This window comes from Hemiscyllium ocellatum, chromosome 24 (assembly GCF_020745735.1).
Source record: "Hemiscyllium ocellatum isolate sHemOce1 chromosome 24, sHemOce1.pat.X.cur, whole genome shotgun sequence".
Taxonomy (NCBI): Eukaryota; Metazoa; Chordata; class Chondrichthyes; order Orectolobiformes; family Hemiscylliidae; genus Hemiscyllium; species Hemiscyllium ocellatum.
The window spans coordinates 7,557,592-7,574,402 of record NC_083424.1 but is presented as its reverse complement, the minus strand read 5'-3'; the positions used below and the strand labels follow the sequence as shown (position 1 = coordinate 7,574,402).

Genomic DNA, 16,811 nt, shown 5'->3' with positions numbered 1-16,811 from the left:
CAGCGCATTGAGTATAGGAGTTGGGAGCTCATGTTGGAGCTGTATGACATCGGTTAGGCCACTAATGGAATACTGTGTGCAATTCTGGTCTCTCCCTCCTAAATGAAAGATATTGTGAAAATTAAAAGGCCTCAAAGATTTACAAGGATGTTGCCAGGGTTGGAGGGTTTGAGTTATAGGGATAGGCTGAATAGGAAAGGGTATTTTGCTTGGAATGTTGGAGGTTGACGGGTGACCTTATCGAGGTTTAAAATCATGAGGGACGTGAATAGGGTGAATAGACAAGGTCATTTCCCCAGAATAGGGGAATCGAAAGCTAGCGGGTATAGGTTTAAGGAGAGAGAGGAAAGATTTAAAAGGAACCTGAGGGGCAACTTTTTCATGCAGGGGGTGATGATTGTATGGAATGAAGTGGTGGAGGTTGGTACAATTATAACATTTAAAAGGCATCTAGATGGGTATATCAATAGGAAGGGTTTAGAAAGATATAGACCAAATGCTGGCAAATGGGACTAGAATTGTCGTGGTTCTGTTCGCCGAGCTGGAAGGTTTTGTTGCAAACGTTTCGTCCCCTGGCTAGGAGACATCATCAGTACTGTGGAGCCTCCTGCGAAGCGCTTCTTTGATGTTCCTTCCGGCATTTATAGTGGTCTGTCCTTGCCGCTTCTGGGTGTCAGTTTCAGCTGTCCGCTGTAGTGATTGGTACATTGGGTCCAGGTCGATGTGTCTGTTGATGGAATTTGTGGATGAATGCCATGCCTCTAGGAATTCCCTGGCTGTTCTCTGTCTGGCTTGCCCTATGACAGTAGTGTTTTCCCAGTCGAATTCATGTTGCTTGTTGTCTGAGTGTGTGGCTTCTAGGGATAGCTGGTCGTGTCGTTTCGTGGCTAGTTGGTGTTCATGTATGCGGATTGTTAGCTGTCTTCCTGTTTGTCCTATATAGTGTTTTGTGCAGTCCTTGCATGGTATTTTATAAACTACATTAGTTTTGCTCATGTTGGGTATTGGCTCCTTTGTTCTGGTAAGTTGTTGTCTGAGCGTGGCTGTTGGTTTATGTGCCGTTATGAGTCCTAGGGGTCGCAGTAGTCTGGCTGTTAGTTCTGAAACGCTCCTGACGTATGGTAGTGTGGCTAGTCCTTTTGGTTGTGGCATGTCCTCGTTCCGTGGTCTATCTCTTAGGCATCTGTTGATAAAGTTGCGCGGGTATCCGTTTTTGGCGAATACCTTGTATAGGTGTTCCTCTTCCTCTTTTTGCAGTTCTGGTGTACTGCAGTGTGTTGTAGCTCTTTTGAATAGTGTCCTGATGCAGCTTTGTTTGTGTGTGTTGGGGTGGTTACTTTCATAGTTTAGGACTTGGTCTGTGTGTGTTGTTTTCCTGTGTACCCTTGTGGTGAATTCTCCGTTCGGTGTTCTCTGTACTATCACGTCTAGGAATGGGAGTTGGCTATCCTTTTCTACTTCTCTCGTGAATCGGATGCCTGTGAGTGTGGCATTGATGATCCGGTGTGTTTTTTCTATTTCCGTGTTTTTGATGATTACAAAAGTGTCATCGACATATCTGACCCAGAGTTTGGGTTGAATTTGTGGTAGGATGAATGGCATTCATCCACAAACTCCATTAACAGACACATGGACCTGGACCCCATATACAAACCACTACAGCTGAAACTGACACCCGGAAATGGCAAGAACATCCACCAACAGACACATCGACCTGGACCCCACATACAAACTACTACAGCTGAAACTGACACCCGGAAGCGGCAAGAACAAACCACTATAAATACCGGAAGAAACATCAAAGCAGCGCTTCACAGGAGGCTCCAATAGCACTGATGATGTTCCCTAGCCAGGGAACGAAATGTTTGCAGCAAAAACTTCCAGCTCGGCGAGCAGAACCATAACAACGGACACCCGAGCTACAAATCTTCAACCAGACTTTATTTAGGATATCTGGTCGAAATGGACAAGTTGGACCAAAGGGTGTTTTCTCTATTGTTTATCTACATGACTCTTCTGTTAGGCAGAAGATGCAAAAGCTTAAACACCTAGAGATGTACAGCACAGAAACAGACCCTTCGGTCCAACCCGTCCATGCCGACCAGATATCCCAACCCAATCTAGTCCCACCTGCCAGCACCCGGCCCATTTCCCTCCAAACTCTTCCTATTCATATTCCCATCCAAATGCCTCTTAAATGTAATTGTACCAGCCTCCACCACATCCTCTGGCAGCTCATTCCATACACAACACCATTCCCCCCACCCCGGCATGAAAATGTTTCCCCCTTAGGTCTCTTTTATATCTTTCCCTTCTCACCCTAAACCTATGCCATTTATTTCTGGACTCCCAACCCCAGGGACAAGACTTTGCTTATTTACCCTAACCATGCCCCTCAATTTTGTAAACCTCTATAAGGTCACCCCTCAGTCTCCGATGCTCCAGGGAAAACAGCCCCAACCTGTTCAGCCTCTCCCAATAGCTCAAATCCTCCAACCTTGGTGAGGGGGGAGGGGCTGGGAAGGGAGTTAGGGATGGGGAGGGAGGTTATTTGAAATTGGAGAACTCAATGTTCCTCGATGAATGGTGGAACAGACTTGATGGGCCGAGTGGCCTAATTTCTGCTCCTATGTCTTATGGTCTTATGAAGTGTAGTCACTATTGAAATGTAGGAATTTCAATAGCCAATTTGCACACAGCATATTCACTCAAAAACAATATGGTAATGACCATTCATTCTGTTTATAACCTTAATTTGGACGACTGGGAGAAGCTCAATTAGACTGGGGCTATTTTCCCTAGAGCGTTTCAGGCTGAGGCATAATCTTATAGAAGGGTAGAAAATCAAGAGGGACATGGATAGAGTGAATACCAAAGGTCTTTTCCCCAGGGTAGGGGAATCTGAAACGAGAGGGGATAGGTTTAAGGTGAGAAGGAAAAGATATGAAAGGGACCAATGGGACAACGGTCTTCTTGCAGAGGGCGATACATGTACGGAATGAGCTGTCCGAGGAAGTGGTGGAGGCAGGTACAATTACAACATTTAAAAGGCACCTGGATGGGTATATGAACAGGAAGGGTTTACAGGGATATGGGCCAAATGCTGGCAAGTGGGACTAGATCAGATTGGGATGTCTAGTCATTGTGGATGAATTGGACCAACGAGTCTGTTTCCATGCTGTACAACTCAATGACTATTTCAAGATGTCTGAAGTGACCTTGAGGCAATTTCCTTAACAATAAGGTCTGAACAATCTCTTGAGAGGTGAGAGAACACGTGACCTGAGAATGACACCTGTGGAATTGGAATGGGACTGAAAGCACCAACACTTCACATTGTAAGTTCCAACCTCCATGCAGCAGTTTATAACAACTTATGGTACAGCGGCAAGTGACAATCAAACCTCCTGACTTTCTTCAGGTAGAGATGGAATCATGTTTGCTCTATTAAAGTGAACCCATACAAGGCTCTAAGTCTGCTAATTCATTCTAAAAATATGCTACCCCTTGCTTGAACATTACAACAAAGCTCTGTTCTCTCCAAAGCTACTCTGATAATTGTTACATACACAACATATATCAGCCATTTAGTGCACCCATGAATTCTCAAGCATCAACTGTAAAGTTTTGGTTTCATTTATTATTAATTTGCACATTTGCAGGCCTGGACTAATAATAAAAACAGGCCTGGGAACATGGATTTGAATCCTACCACACTAGATGGTGAAATTGGCATTTAATAAAATCTGCAATTAAAAGCTAGTCTAATGGTAACCATATAACAATGGTCAGTTAGCATTAAAAACCCCATCTGGTTCACTAACATCATTTAGGGAAGGAAATCTGTAAACCTTATCTGGTGTGGCCTACACGTTCAACTTTCTTTTCAATGTGTATCCCCAACAATCAGCTCAGAGCAGGGTTATCCATTTAAGGTAGGTGAAAACCACTCCGCCCCCCTCCCCTCCCCAAAGACCTTTCAGAGGATGGTGAATCTGTAGAATTCTTTACTGCAGAGGGCTGCATTCTTAAGTATATTCAAGGCTGAGATAGAATTTCAACTAGTAATGGAATCAAAGATAATAATGATAAGGCAGGAGAGTGGAGTTGAGGATTATCAGATCAAAATAATCTCATTGAATGGCAAAGCAGACTGTTGGGGCTGAATGGCCTAGTCCTGCTGTTCTGTCTTATGCACAAAGCTGCTTTCTGCTGTCAAATGCAGAAACAAAATACCAATTCTACTCCTAAATTGCACCATAATGAAATTTGTATGCATGTTCAGAGGACAACAGATATAATGCATGCTTTCATTGAACAAAACAAAATTGAGTAACTCAACACTGAATATTCAATTGAAGTCCTCCAAAATTTTCAAGCTCTTTAACCACTTAAATAGTTGTTTGTTCACTATGTTCAATCTAAGATTTGAAGCAAAATATCCATACAAATTTTTCCATTTTACTGCACATGGGGAGACAGGCAAGAAGGAACTTGAAATTGTAATATCAGTTGGCACCGGAGAGGTAAAAATTATGTCTTTATTAGGTATAGGTGAAACAATAAAAAAAACTGCGAAAAATCATCAAGAAATGGATGAAAAAGTAATTGAATGGGAGATAAGGGAAGACCTATTGAGAACAGAGGAATTGAACAGAAATTTCATCTTGAGCTGGAAATTTCTATTTGCTAAACACAGGGGAAAAAATTGCAGTAAGTGACCAATAAGGTCACATGATAAAAGCACAAAGAGAATGCGGAGGCAGGCTTAAAAATCCGTTTCAAAAGAATAATACTTACAAGGATAAAATTTTGTCGGCAATAACTTGTGTCCTTCCATGTTATTTAATTTCTATGAATTCTTAATTCAGCAAGTTCCGCCACAGGAGATCAATCAGTCTTTAGAAAAACAAATTGTTCTTCAAAACTTTGAAATCAGCAACTACTAATAATATCTTCCCTTTTTTAAGCAAAAGTATTAAGAAAACATTTTGAACAACAACAGCTGGCTACACACCCCAGGTAATACATGCCAGACAACCCTTTCTTTCAACTGCCAAAACATCTGTCTCCATTGCTGAGGTCTGAATGATTCACCAGATCAAACTCAAAAAAAGTAGAGCAGATGTCATCTCAGTAAAATAAGAGCAAAATGATATTTTATGTTAGCTGTTGGTCATTAAAATCCCCACCCATCAGAGAGCCTTTAAGATGGAGAACCCAGACTTCAGGACCGATCCAACAAATTCAGCTTTCTAAACTGAAATAACTTCGAAATTATATGCTTAGATTTTGCGTTTCAGTGTTTATCCAGCTCTGGAAGCTTTGAAAAGTCTGTTATTTACTCTTGCCAAACGTGTTCTGGTCTGTGAAACAATGTGCAAGTGAACAGGGATTGAAGGTAAAAAGTCTCTTATAAATTGCGTACTTCTATGACACACAATACTTAAAATACTTAAACACCTTACCAGGAAGACTCAGAAAATAATCAGAAACAGTAACATCTAATGAATGGCATTTTAAAGGAGGATATGGGTCTAAGTAATTAGTCTGAACAATCTTGCTCTCTTTCAGAGGTTGTACACCCTAATGAATTTGCAATATTCATTCCGCCCCCCACTAATTTGAATGGATCCTTTTTGTTGCAAGACAAAGAACTTTTTTTAAAAATTCCCACTTCTTTCTCATTTCCACCCCCATTCAGCTTCCCATCCAACTCCATAAAGTTCTATTCACAATACCCTCTTTTCAATTACAAAGGCACGACCTTAAATCCCACTTGTCAAACTAAAGTCCTTGTCATAGAGATGTATAGCACAGAAACAGACACTTCGATCCAACTCGTCCATGCCAACCTAATCTAGTCCCATTTGCCAGCACTTGGCCTATATCCCTCGAAATCCTTCCTATTCATATACCCATCCGGATGCCTTTTATATGTTGGAATTGTACCAGCCTCCATCACTTCCTCTGGCAGCTCATTCCATACACACACCCCACCCTCTGCGTGAAAAGGTTGCCCGTTAGGTCCTTTTATATCTTTTTCCTCTCACCCTAAACCTATGCCCTCTAGTTCTTGACTCCCGACCCCAGGGAAGAGACTTTGTCTAGTTATCCTATCTATGCCCCTCATGATTTTATAAACCTCTAATGTCATCCCTCAGCCTTCGACACTCCATGGAAAACAGCCTATTCAACCGTTCTGTATAGCTCAAATCCTTCAACTCTGGCAGCATCCTTGTAGATCTTTTCTGAATCCTTTCAGGTTTCACAACATCCTTCCTATAGGAAGGAGACCAGAATTGCATGCAATGTTCCAAAAGTGGCCGAACCAATGTCCTATACAGCTGCAGCATGACCTCCCAAATCCTAAACTCGATGCTCTGACCAGTAAAGGAAAGCAGACCAGGCGCCTTCTTCACTATCCTATCTACCTGTGGTTCCACTTTCAAGGAGCTAAGAACCTGCACTCTGCAAGGTCTCTTTGTTCAGCAGCGCTCCCTTGGACCTTACCATTAAGTGTACATGTACTACTAAGATTTCCCAAAATGCAGCACCTCACATTTATCTAAAATTAATCCACCTGCCACTCCTCAGCCCATTGGTCCATCTGATCAAAATCCCATTGTAATCTGAGGTAACCTTCTTCACTGTCCACTATACCTCTAAATTTGGTGTCATATGCAAACTCACTAACTATACCTCCTATGTTCATATCCAAATCATTTATATCAACGACAAACAATAGTGGACCAAGCACCAATCCTTGTGGCACTCCACTGGTCACAGGCCTCCAATTTGAAAAACACCTCTGCACCACCACTCTGTCTTCTATCTTTGTGCCAGTTCTGTATCCAAATGACTAGTTCTTCCTGTTTACCATGAGATCTAACCTTGCTAACCAGTCTCCCATGGGGAATCTTGTCGAATGCCTGACTGAAGTCCGTATCGATCATGTCCACCGCTCTGCCCTCATCAATCCCCTTTGTTACTTTTTCAGAGCAGCACGGTGGCACAGTGGTTAGCACTGCTGCCTCACAGCGCCAGGGACCTGGGTTCAATTCCCGCCTCAGGCGACTGACTGTGTGGAGTTTGCACATTCTCCCCGTGTCTGCGTGGGTTTCCTCCGGGTGCTCCGGTTTCCTCCCACAGTCACAAAGATGTGCGGGTCAGGTGAATTGGCCATGCTAAATTGCCCCTAGTGTTAGGTAAGGGGTATATGTATGGGTGGGTTGCGCTTCGGTGGGTCGGTGTGGACTTGTTGGGCCGAAGGGCCTGTTTCCACACTGTAAGTAATCTAATCTAATCTAATCTAAAAAAAAACTCAATCAAGTTTGTGAGACATGATTTCCCACGCACAAAGCCATGTTGACTATCCCGAATCAGTCCTTGCTGGGCGGCACGGTGGCACAGTGGTTAGCACTGCTGCCTCACAGCGCCTGAAGACCCGGGTTCAATTCCCGACTCAGGCGACTGACTGTGTGGAGTTTGCACGTTCTCCCCGTGTCTGCGTGGGTTTCCTCCGGGTGCTCCGGTTTCCTCCCACAGTCCAAAGATGTGCGGGTCAGGTGAATTGGCCATGCTAAATTGCCCGTAGTGTTAGGTAAGGGGTAATGTAGGGGTATGGGTGGGTTTCGCTTCGGCGGGTCGGTGTGGACTTGTTGGGCCGAAGGGCCTGTTTCCACACTGTAAGTCTAATCTAATCTAATCTAATCTAATCTAAAAAAAAACTCAATCAAGTTTGTGAGACATGATTTCCCACGCACAAAGCCATGTTGACTATCCCTAATCAGTCCTTGCTTTTCCAAATACAGGTAAATCCTGTCCCTCAGGATTCCCTCTAACAACTTGCCCAGCACCGATGTCAGGCTCACCAATCTACAGTTCCCTGGCTTGTCCTTACCACCTTTCTTAAGTAATGGTACCATGTTAGCCAACTTTCAGTCTTCTGGCACCTCTGGGACCCAGCAATCATTTCCCTAGCTTCCCACAGAGGTCTAGGGTACACTTGATCAGGTCCTGTGGATTTATCCATCTTTATGTGCTTCAAGACATCCAGCACTTCCTCCTCTTTAATATGGACATTTTTCAAGATGTCACCATCTATTTCCCTACATTCTATATCTTCCATGTCCTTCTCCACAGTGATGGAAAACACTCATTTAATATCTTCCCCCATCTCCTGTGGCTTTGCACAAAGGCTGCCCTGCTGATTTTTGAGGGGCCTTATTCACTCCTTGGTTACTCTTTTGTCCTTAATGTATTTATAAAAACCCTTTGTATTCTCCTTAACCCTATTTGCCAAAGCTATCTCATGTCCCCTTTTTGCCCTCCTGATTTCCCTCTTAAGTATACTAGGTGCCTGACTATCATAGAAACTGAAAGATACTGCGAAGCGTCTCGAGCCTGGTCCACCATGCAATTGGATTATGGCTGATGTTAAAAATCGCTCAACTCGCTGCACTTTGGATGTCCTACCTACCTATCTCCTTTTTCACCTATCCACTCCACCCTCTCCTCTGTGACCTATCACCTTCATCCCTTCCCCCACTCACCCATTGTACTCTGTTACTTTCTCCCCACCCCCACCCTCCTCTAGCTTATCTCTCCATGCTTCAGGCTCACTGCCTTTATTCCTGATGAAGGGCTTTTGCCCGAAATGTCGATTTTGCTGCACTTTGGATGCTGCCTGAACTGCTGTGCTCTTCCAGCACCACTAATCCAGAATCTGGTTTCCAACATTGTTTTAACCAGGTTATAGTCCAACAGGTTTATTTGGAATCACTAGATTTTGAAGTGCTGCTTTTTCATTGGATGGCTGTGGAGCAGAATCATAAGACACAGACATTCTAGCAACAGGATTGCAGTGTTATGGCATGTAATGTTGAACAAATTTAGCTTAATTCTTTCATCTTTTAGAATAACCAGGTTAGTTTCAGTTCCTTCATATGTAAATCCCAGAATTCCTTTAAAGTTAAATTCTCAGATAACTTTTAATAAAAGGTGTCATCTCAGCTCAGATAATGCATTGAAGGTGTGAAGTTAAAGTCTCTCTGTGTCCCATTGTTAGGTCAGACTGATTGATTGATTGTTTTTCTAAAGTGGGATTACAGAATGTTACATGGATTTGAGCAAAATAAAATGTAATTCTGCAAGTACAAATTCACCCTACAAATTTATGTGTGTGCGCGCGTGCAGGGGAAACTGAATGAATGTGTACATATGGGTGTGTGTGTTTGTGTGTGTGTGTGGATGTGAATGTCTGTCGGAGTGTGTGTGAGTGTAATGGGGTATAAGTCCGTGAGAGGGAGAGTTTGGGGTGTCTGTGTGAGTCTGTAGGTCTGGAGGAGTGTGTATGTGTGAGAGCGAGCGAGTGTGTATAGTGTATTGGGGTCGCCTGAAGTGTGACTTCTCCTAAGGGAAACATCATCTTCCCAATATCCACTCTGTCCAGGCCATTAAGTATTCTGTAAGTTTCAATTAGATCACTCCTCATCCTTCTAAACTCCATTGAATATAGAGCCAGAGTCCTCAAATGTTCCTCATGTTAAGCTGTTCAATCCTGGGACCATTCTCATGACAACTGACAATAGGTGCAGGAGTAGGTCATTCTGCCCTTCGAGCCTGCACCACCATTCAATATGATCATGGCTGATCATCCTTAATTAGTATCCTGTTAATGAGTCTCTTCTGAACATGCTCCAGGGCCAGTACATTCTTCATGAAATATGGGACCTAAAACTGCACATAATACTCCAAATGTGGCCTGACCAGAGCCTTGTAGAGCCTCTGAAGTACATCCCTGCTTTTATATTCAATTCCTCTTGAAATGAATGCCGTCATTGCATTTGCCTTCCTAGCTACTAACTCAACCTGCAAGTTTACCTTGAAAGAATCTTGGGCTAGAAATCCAAAGTCTCTTTGCACTTCAGACTTCTAAATTTTCTCCCCATTTAGAAAAAAGTCCACGTGTCTATTCTTCCTACTAAAGAGCATGACCTCACATTTTCCCACTTTGTATTCCATCTGTTACTTTTTGCCCATTCTCCTAACCTGTCCAAATCTTTTTGCAGCCTCTCTACCACCTCAATGCTACCTGTCCCTCCACCTATCTTTGTGTCATCTGCAAACTTAGCCAGAATGCCCTCAGTTCCTTCATCTAGATCATAAATGTATAAAGTGAAAAGTTGTGGTCCTGACATTGACCCTTGTAGAACACCATTCGTTACTGGCTGCCACCCTGAGAAGGACCCTTTTGTCCCCACTCTGTGCTTGGATCCATGCTAGCACCTTGCCTCTAACACCAATGGACCCTTATCTTACTCATTAGCTTCCTGTGGGGCACCCTGTCAAAGGCCTTCTTGAAGTCCAGGTAGATAACATCAATTCGTTTTCCTTGGTCTAATCTAGTCGTTACTTCCTCAAAGAATTCCAGCAGATTTGTCAGGCTTGACCTACTCTTGATGAAACCATACTGACTTTGCCCTATTTTACCATACACTTCCAAGTGTTTGGAAATCTCATCCTTCACGATGAATTCCAGGATCTTACCCACGACTGAGGTTATGCTAATTGGTCTATAATTTTCCATCTTCTGCTTTTATTCTCTTTTTAAACAGGGTGTCACGTTTACAATTTTCCAGTCCTTTGGGACCCTGACCGGTTCTAGTGATTCCTGAAAGATTTCCACTAATGCCTCCACTATCTCTTCAGCTATCCCCCTTAGAACTCTGGGGTGTTGTCCATCTGGTCCAGGCGATGGCCACCACATTTAGCTCTGCTCCTGACTCTCTAATGTTTTGGGAAGTTACTTGTGTCTTCCACTGTAAAGACTGACCCGAAGTAGTTATTCAGTACCTCAGCCATTTCTTTGTTTCCCACTGCTATCTCTCTTGTGTCATTTTCCAGTGACCCAGTGTCCACTTTTGCCTCTTTTGTCCTTTACCTATCTGAAGAAACTCTTACAGTCTTCTTTTATATTACTGGCTATATATTACTTCAAAGAATACTTCATTATCTGTAAAACACTTGGAGGTGGCTGGTAGTCATAAAATTTTCAAAGTAATTGTAATTTTTTCATAGAATCCCTAGAGTAGGGAAGCTTGCCACTCGACCCGCCAACTCTCCAAAGAGCATCCCACCCAAACCCAACCCCCTACTCTATCCCTGTAATCCTGTGTTCCCCATGGTTGATCCACCTAGCCTGCACGTCACTGGACACCACGAGCAATTTCACATGGCCTATTCACCTAACCTGCACATCATTGGACTACAGGAGTTAACTGGAGCATCCTGGAGGAACCCACTCAAACACGGGGAGAATGCAAACTTGGCACAGACAGTCCCCTGAGGGTGGATTTATACCTGGATCCCTGGCATTGTGAGCCACACTGCCACCACTTTTTAAAAGTGATCATAGTTTGGTCAAGATCAAAGTGTGTTTGAAAGAGACAAATATGATGCAACTACTTAAATTTCAAATATAATTCAGACTGACTTCAATGGGATGAGCCATAACTTGTCCACAGCAAACAGAACAAATCAAGCAGCAGAAAATTAGTGGGAGGTGTTTTAAAAAAATTGTGATACAAAGCCAATTTTTGGACCTTCAAAGAAGCTTGGGATCTAAGTAAATAGCACATTCAAGTGTCAAGAACAGGTACAGAGAATAATTTATAAAAATCTGTTCTGTACAATTCAGCTGCAAATGTGTTGCTGGTCAAAGCACAGCAGGCCAGGCAGCATCTCAGGAATAGAGAATTCGACGTTTCGAGCATAAGCCCTTCATCAGGAATAAGAGAGAGAGAGCCAAGCAGGCTAAGATAAAAGGTAGGGAGGAGGGACTAGGGGGAGGGGCGATGGAGGTGGGATAGGTGGAAGGAGGTCAAGGTGAGGGTGATAGGCCGGAGTGGGGTGGGGGCGGAGAGGTCAGGAAGAGGATTGCAGGTTAGGAGGGCGGTGCTGAGTTGAGGGAACCGACTGAGACAAGGTGGGGGGAGGGGAAATGAGGAAACTGGAGAAATCTGAATTCATACCTTGTGGTTGGAGGGTTCCCAGGCGGAAGATGAGGCGCTCCTCCTCCAGCCGTCGTGTAGTTGTGTTCTGCCGGTGGAGGAGTCCAAGGACCTGCATGTCCTCGGTGGAGTGGGAGGGGGAGTTAAAGTGTTGAGCCACGGGGTGATTGGGTTGGTTGGTTCGGGCGGCCCGGAGGTGTTCTCTGAAGCGTTCCGCAAGTAAGCGGCCTGTCTCACCAATATAGAGGAGGCCACATCGGGTGCAGCGGATGCAATAGATGATGTGTGTGGAGGTACAGGTGAACTTGTGGCGGATATGGAAGGATCCCTTGGGGCCTTGGAGGGAAGTGAGTGTGGAGGTGTGGGCGCAAGTTTTACATTTCCTGCGGTTGCAGGGGAAGGTGCCGGGGGTGGAGGTTGGGTTGGTGGGGGGTGTGGATCTGACGAGGGAGTCACGAAGGGAGTGGTCCTTGCGGAACGCTGATAGGGGAGGGGAGGGAAATATATCCTTGGTGGTGGGGTCCGTTTGGAGGTGGCGGAAATGGCGGCGGATGATACGTTGTATGCGGAGGTTGGTGGGGTGGTAGGTGAGAACCAGTGGGGTTCTGTCTTGGTGGCGGTTGGAGGAGCGGGGCTCAAGGGCGGAAGAGCGGGAAGTGGAGGAGATGCGGTGGAGGGCATCGTCGATCACGTCTGGGGGGAATCTGCGGTCCTTGAAGAAGGAGGCCATCTGGGCTGTGCGGTGTTGGAATTGATCCTCCTGGGAGCAGATGCGGCGGAGACGAAGGAATTGGGAATATGGGATGGCGTTTTTACAGGGGGCAGGGTGGGAGGAGGTGTAGTCCAGGTAGCTGTGGGAGTCAGTCGGTTTATACCTCCACGCACATCATCTATTGCATCCGCTGCACCCGATGTGGCCTCCTCTATATTGGTGAGACAGGCCGCTTACTTGCGGAACGCTTCAGAGAACACCTCCGGGCCGCCCGAACCAACCAACCCAATCACCCCGTGGCTCAACACTTTAACTCCACCGAGGACATGCAGGTCCTTGGACTCCTCCACCGGCAGAACACAACTACACGACGGCTGGAGGAGGAGCGCCTCATCTTCCGCCTGGGAACCCTCCAACCACAAGGTATGAATTCAGATTTCTCCAGTTTCCTCATTTCCCCTCCCCCCACCTTGTCTCAGTCGGTTCCCTCAACTCAGCACCGCCCTCCTAACCTGCAATCCTCTTCCTGACCTCTCCGCCCCCACCCCACTCCGGCCTATCACCCTCACCTTGACCTCCTTCCACCTATCCCACCTCCATCGCCCCTCCCCCTAGTCCCTCCTCCCTACCTTTTATCTTAGCCTGCTTGGCTCTCTCTCTCTTATTCCTGATGAAGGGCTTATGCTCGAAACGTCGAATTCTCTATTCCTGAGATGCTGCCTGGCCTGCTGTGCTTTGACCAGCAACACATTTGCAGCTGTGATCTCCAGCATCTGCAGACCTCACTTTTTACTCTGTACAATTCAGGCTTCCTGGAAGCTATAGCGATATCTTCATTCACTGAAAAACGAGAGCACTGCTCGTGTTCTTCAATTCTTAAAACTGATTATAACTTGCAATATGCTATTTCACCATGTTTTAACAACAACCTGTATATAGCTCCATAACATAAAATGTCTCAAATTACCTCATAGCATTATAAAGCAAAATATTGCACAGAAGTTTTACACTTTGTTCTTTCAGTAACTTTTTATAAATGTCTTGTGCTTTGTTAGCAGAATATTTTTTTGCCAGTTTGTAATCTTTTTGGGTTTTTAATTCTTATTTCCAATTACCAGCATATGCTTTTGTGTTGAAACTGCTGTGTCCAAAGTGTTCATGAATTATGTAACAACTGATAAGCCGCAACTACTAAAACTGTATTTTCTAGTTTTTGAAACAAAAAGTTTTTTCCTCCTTCCTCATTTACGGCTTTCCTCAGGACTAGATTTACTCTATTGTTATTTCCCCCACTTGCTGCTTGTGGCAGAGGATGAGATTTATCTTGGTGTCTGGGTGTCAGAAGTATGAACAGCCTTCAAACATCCTGGCATATGTTTAAAGGGTATATGGGGAATGTTGAAACTCTGCACAATCACTTTTCTCACTTGCCCAGCAGGATTGACAGACAGAAAATTAGAGCAGAAAGCCTTGTTTAATTAATTTCCCAATCTGTATCATATTTTGTTTCTGACAGGTGTCCTTGGCTAACAAAAGAGATCTCTCCAGCAATTCCAATCTACAATGGACTCCTGTTTCTGTTTGTTTTGGCAAACTTCAGCATGGCAACATTTATGGATCCTGGAATATTTCCACGAGGTTGGTGTGCAAAGATTGTCTGGCTACAATTTGCAATGTTTCTGCACTACTTAAGAGTGAAGAGCTGCTTATTACAGAACTTCATTAGTGCTGGCCACATGAATTTACGAGAACCTTTGCCAACCGTTAGTCTAAACTTAATGTGTGTGTGTATAATAATGCATAATGGACATGAAAGAATCTCAAGTTTTCTCTATAAATTAATAGCTATGTTCTAAATGGGTTTCTAAGAAAATTGCTTAAGCATTTTGACTTGTTCAATTCCCACATTCTTACGAAGTGCCATTTTACAACTGTCAACATGATCTTGTTTGGCTTGCTCCTAATTTTCCCTTAGCAACAGTATGTGAGGCTAAACCTAATTGACAGAACTTTTTTTTTCCTTCCAATTTAACAGAGATAATTTCATATTTCAACTAATTTCACCTTAAGCCACATGTCCATCACCCTCATTTCTCGTCTTTGCGATATCTAAGCATAAGTTTACACAGTGCTTTCATGGCTGGCTTCTAAACCTGTTTCGTTCAGAATTCCACCATCTCAGTCCCATTCAAAGTTAAGTCCTGCTCATCCATCCTCACTGATCTCCAGGAATGGTTGAACCTTGAATGTATTGATTCTGTTCTTTCACTACTGTATCTCTGGAACTTCCTCCAGCATTTCTGGATGTGCCCAACCAGAGGCTAGATTTTACATGCCCCCTCAGGGCAGTCACTATCCATGTTCCACAGGCTGTCCCCACAGCAGCACAATGCCAAGAGCAATATTACTCTTTATAATTAGAGTCCCTTACTCCAACAGAAGTCCGACCTTAGAGAGCTGCTGGCCAATAGTTTTGTACACTCCGCTGTGCCAGGTGAGATGGTGATCTTTGCTGGGATGACAGGCAGCACGATTGCCATGGAACCCAGATGAGTTTGGTATCAGTGATCTCAGTGAGGATTGGGTGGGGAAAAGGTTTCAAGGGGCTTAGGAAGGCTAAAGTGGGAGAATTCATTCATAATTTTACTGAAAGAAATGCAGTGTATTTGACCCTCTATTCATTAGTGGGGCAGCCTAGTGATTTTGTTGCTGGACTGTTAACCCAGCAAATGGTGGAATTTGAATTCAATAAAAATCTGGAATTAAAAATCTGATGACCGTGAAACCATTGTCGATTGTCAGAAAAAAAGACATCTGCTCATTAATATCCTTGAGAGAAGGAAACTGCCATCCTTTCCTGGTCTGGCCTACATACGACTCCAGACTCTCAGAAATGTGGTTGACTCTTAACTGACCTCTGGGCAATTAGGGATGGCAATAAATGATGGCCTTGACAGTGATGCCCCCATCCTGTGAATGAATGAATTGAATTGAGACGTACACTTGTAGCTGAAATCCTCTCATTTGAGTGCCTTCCTTGAGATGGGTGAAGTTGATTTGCTTTGGCAGTCGGAACTCAGGCATCTTAAGCATGTGGGTGGCCCACTGGAATCAGTTTCCAATGATCGTGGCCTCAATGCTGACGCTGTCGGCTGCATCAAGGGTGCTGATTTCCTCCCAGCTGATGTGGAGAATCCAAGTTAAAGAATGTTAATAGCAATTCTCAAGGGCATGCAGGATAAAACAGATATTTCAAAGACTCCTTGAAGGCTTCCCTCAAGAAATGTAACATAGATGCCAATGCATGGGAGACTCTCATTCAAAAGAAACTGACTTGGAGGAAACTCCTGTATGAAGGGACACGATCTGTTGAAAACACTGCTCAGCAAGAGGAATAATGGAAAAGTAACCAGAGTAAGGAACAAGCGATTTTTAGGCCAAGGAGCATTTAATGCACATACCTGCTAAATGTGTGGTTGGAGATGCTGCCTCTCAGCACCAGGGACCCAGGTTCAATTCCAAGCTCAGGTGATTGTCTATGTGGAGTTTACACATTCTCCCTGTTTCTGTGAGGGTATCCTCTGGGTCCTCTGGCTTCCTCCCATAGTCCAAAGGTGTGCAGATCAGATGTATTGGCCATGCTAAATTGCCCATAGTGTCCAGGGATATATAGACTAGGGGTTGGTTAGCTTGGGAAATGCAGCGTTAGCAGGATAGAGTGGAGGTGGAGGGTGAATCTGAGAGGGATGGTCTTTGGAAAGTCGGTATGGACTTGTTGGCCTTAATGGCCTGTTTCCACACTGTAGGGATTCCATGTCAGTTCTTCTATCCTATTCTAAGAAGTAGTCACATTGCTGTGGGTCTGGAGTCACTTATACATTAAGAGCAGCACGGTGGCTCAGTGGTTAGCACTGCTGCCTCACTGCGCCACGGACCCAGGTTTGATTCCACCCTCTGGCCACTGTCTGTGTGGAGTTTGCACATTCTCCCACTGTCTGCATAGGTTTCCTCTGGGTGCTCTGGTTTCCTCCCACAGTCCGAAGATATGCAGATCAGGTGAACTGACCATGCTAAATTGCCCATAG

General features: G+C 44.4%; 1 protein-coding gene across 1 annotated transcript in view; it reads left to right on the top strand.

Moving 5' to 3' along the window:
* zdhhc8b (zinc finger DHHC-type palmitoyltransferase 8b) overlaps positions 1-16,811 on the top strand; it is a 233,969-nt gene that overhangs the window by 191,058 nt on the left and 26,100 nt on the right. The window contains exon 2 of the mRNA XM_060843910.1: positions 14,243-14,364. Coding sequence (XP_060699893.1) covers positions 14,243-14,364 — 122 coding nt within the window. The remainder of the gene's footprint in view (positions 1-14,242; positions 14,365-16,811) is intronic.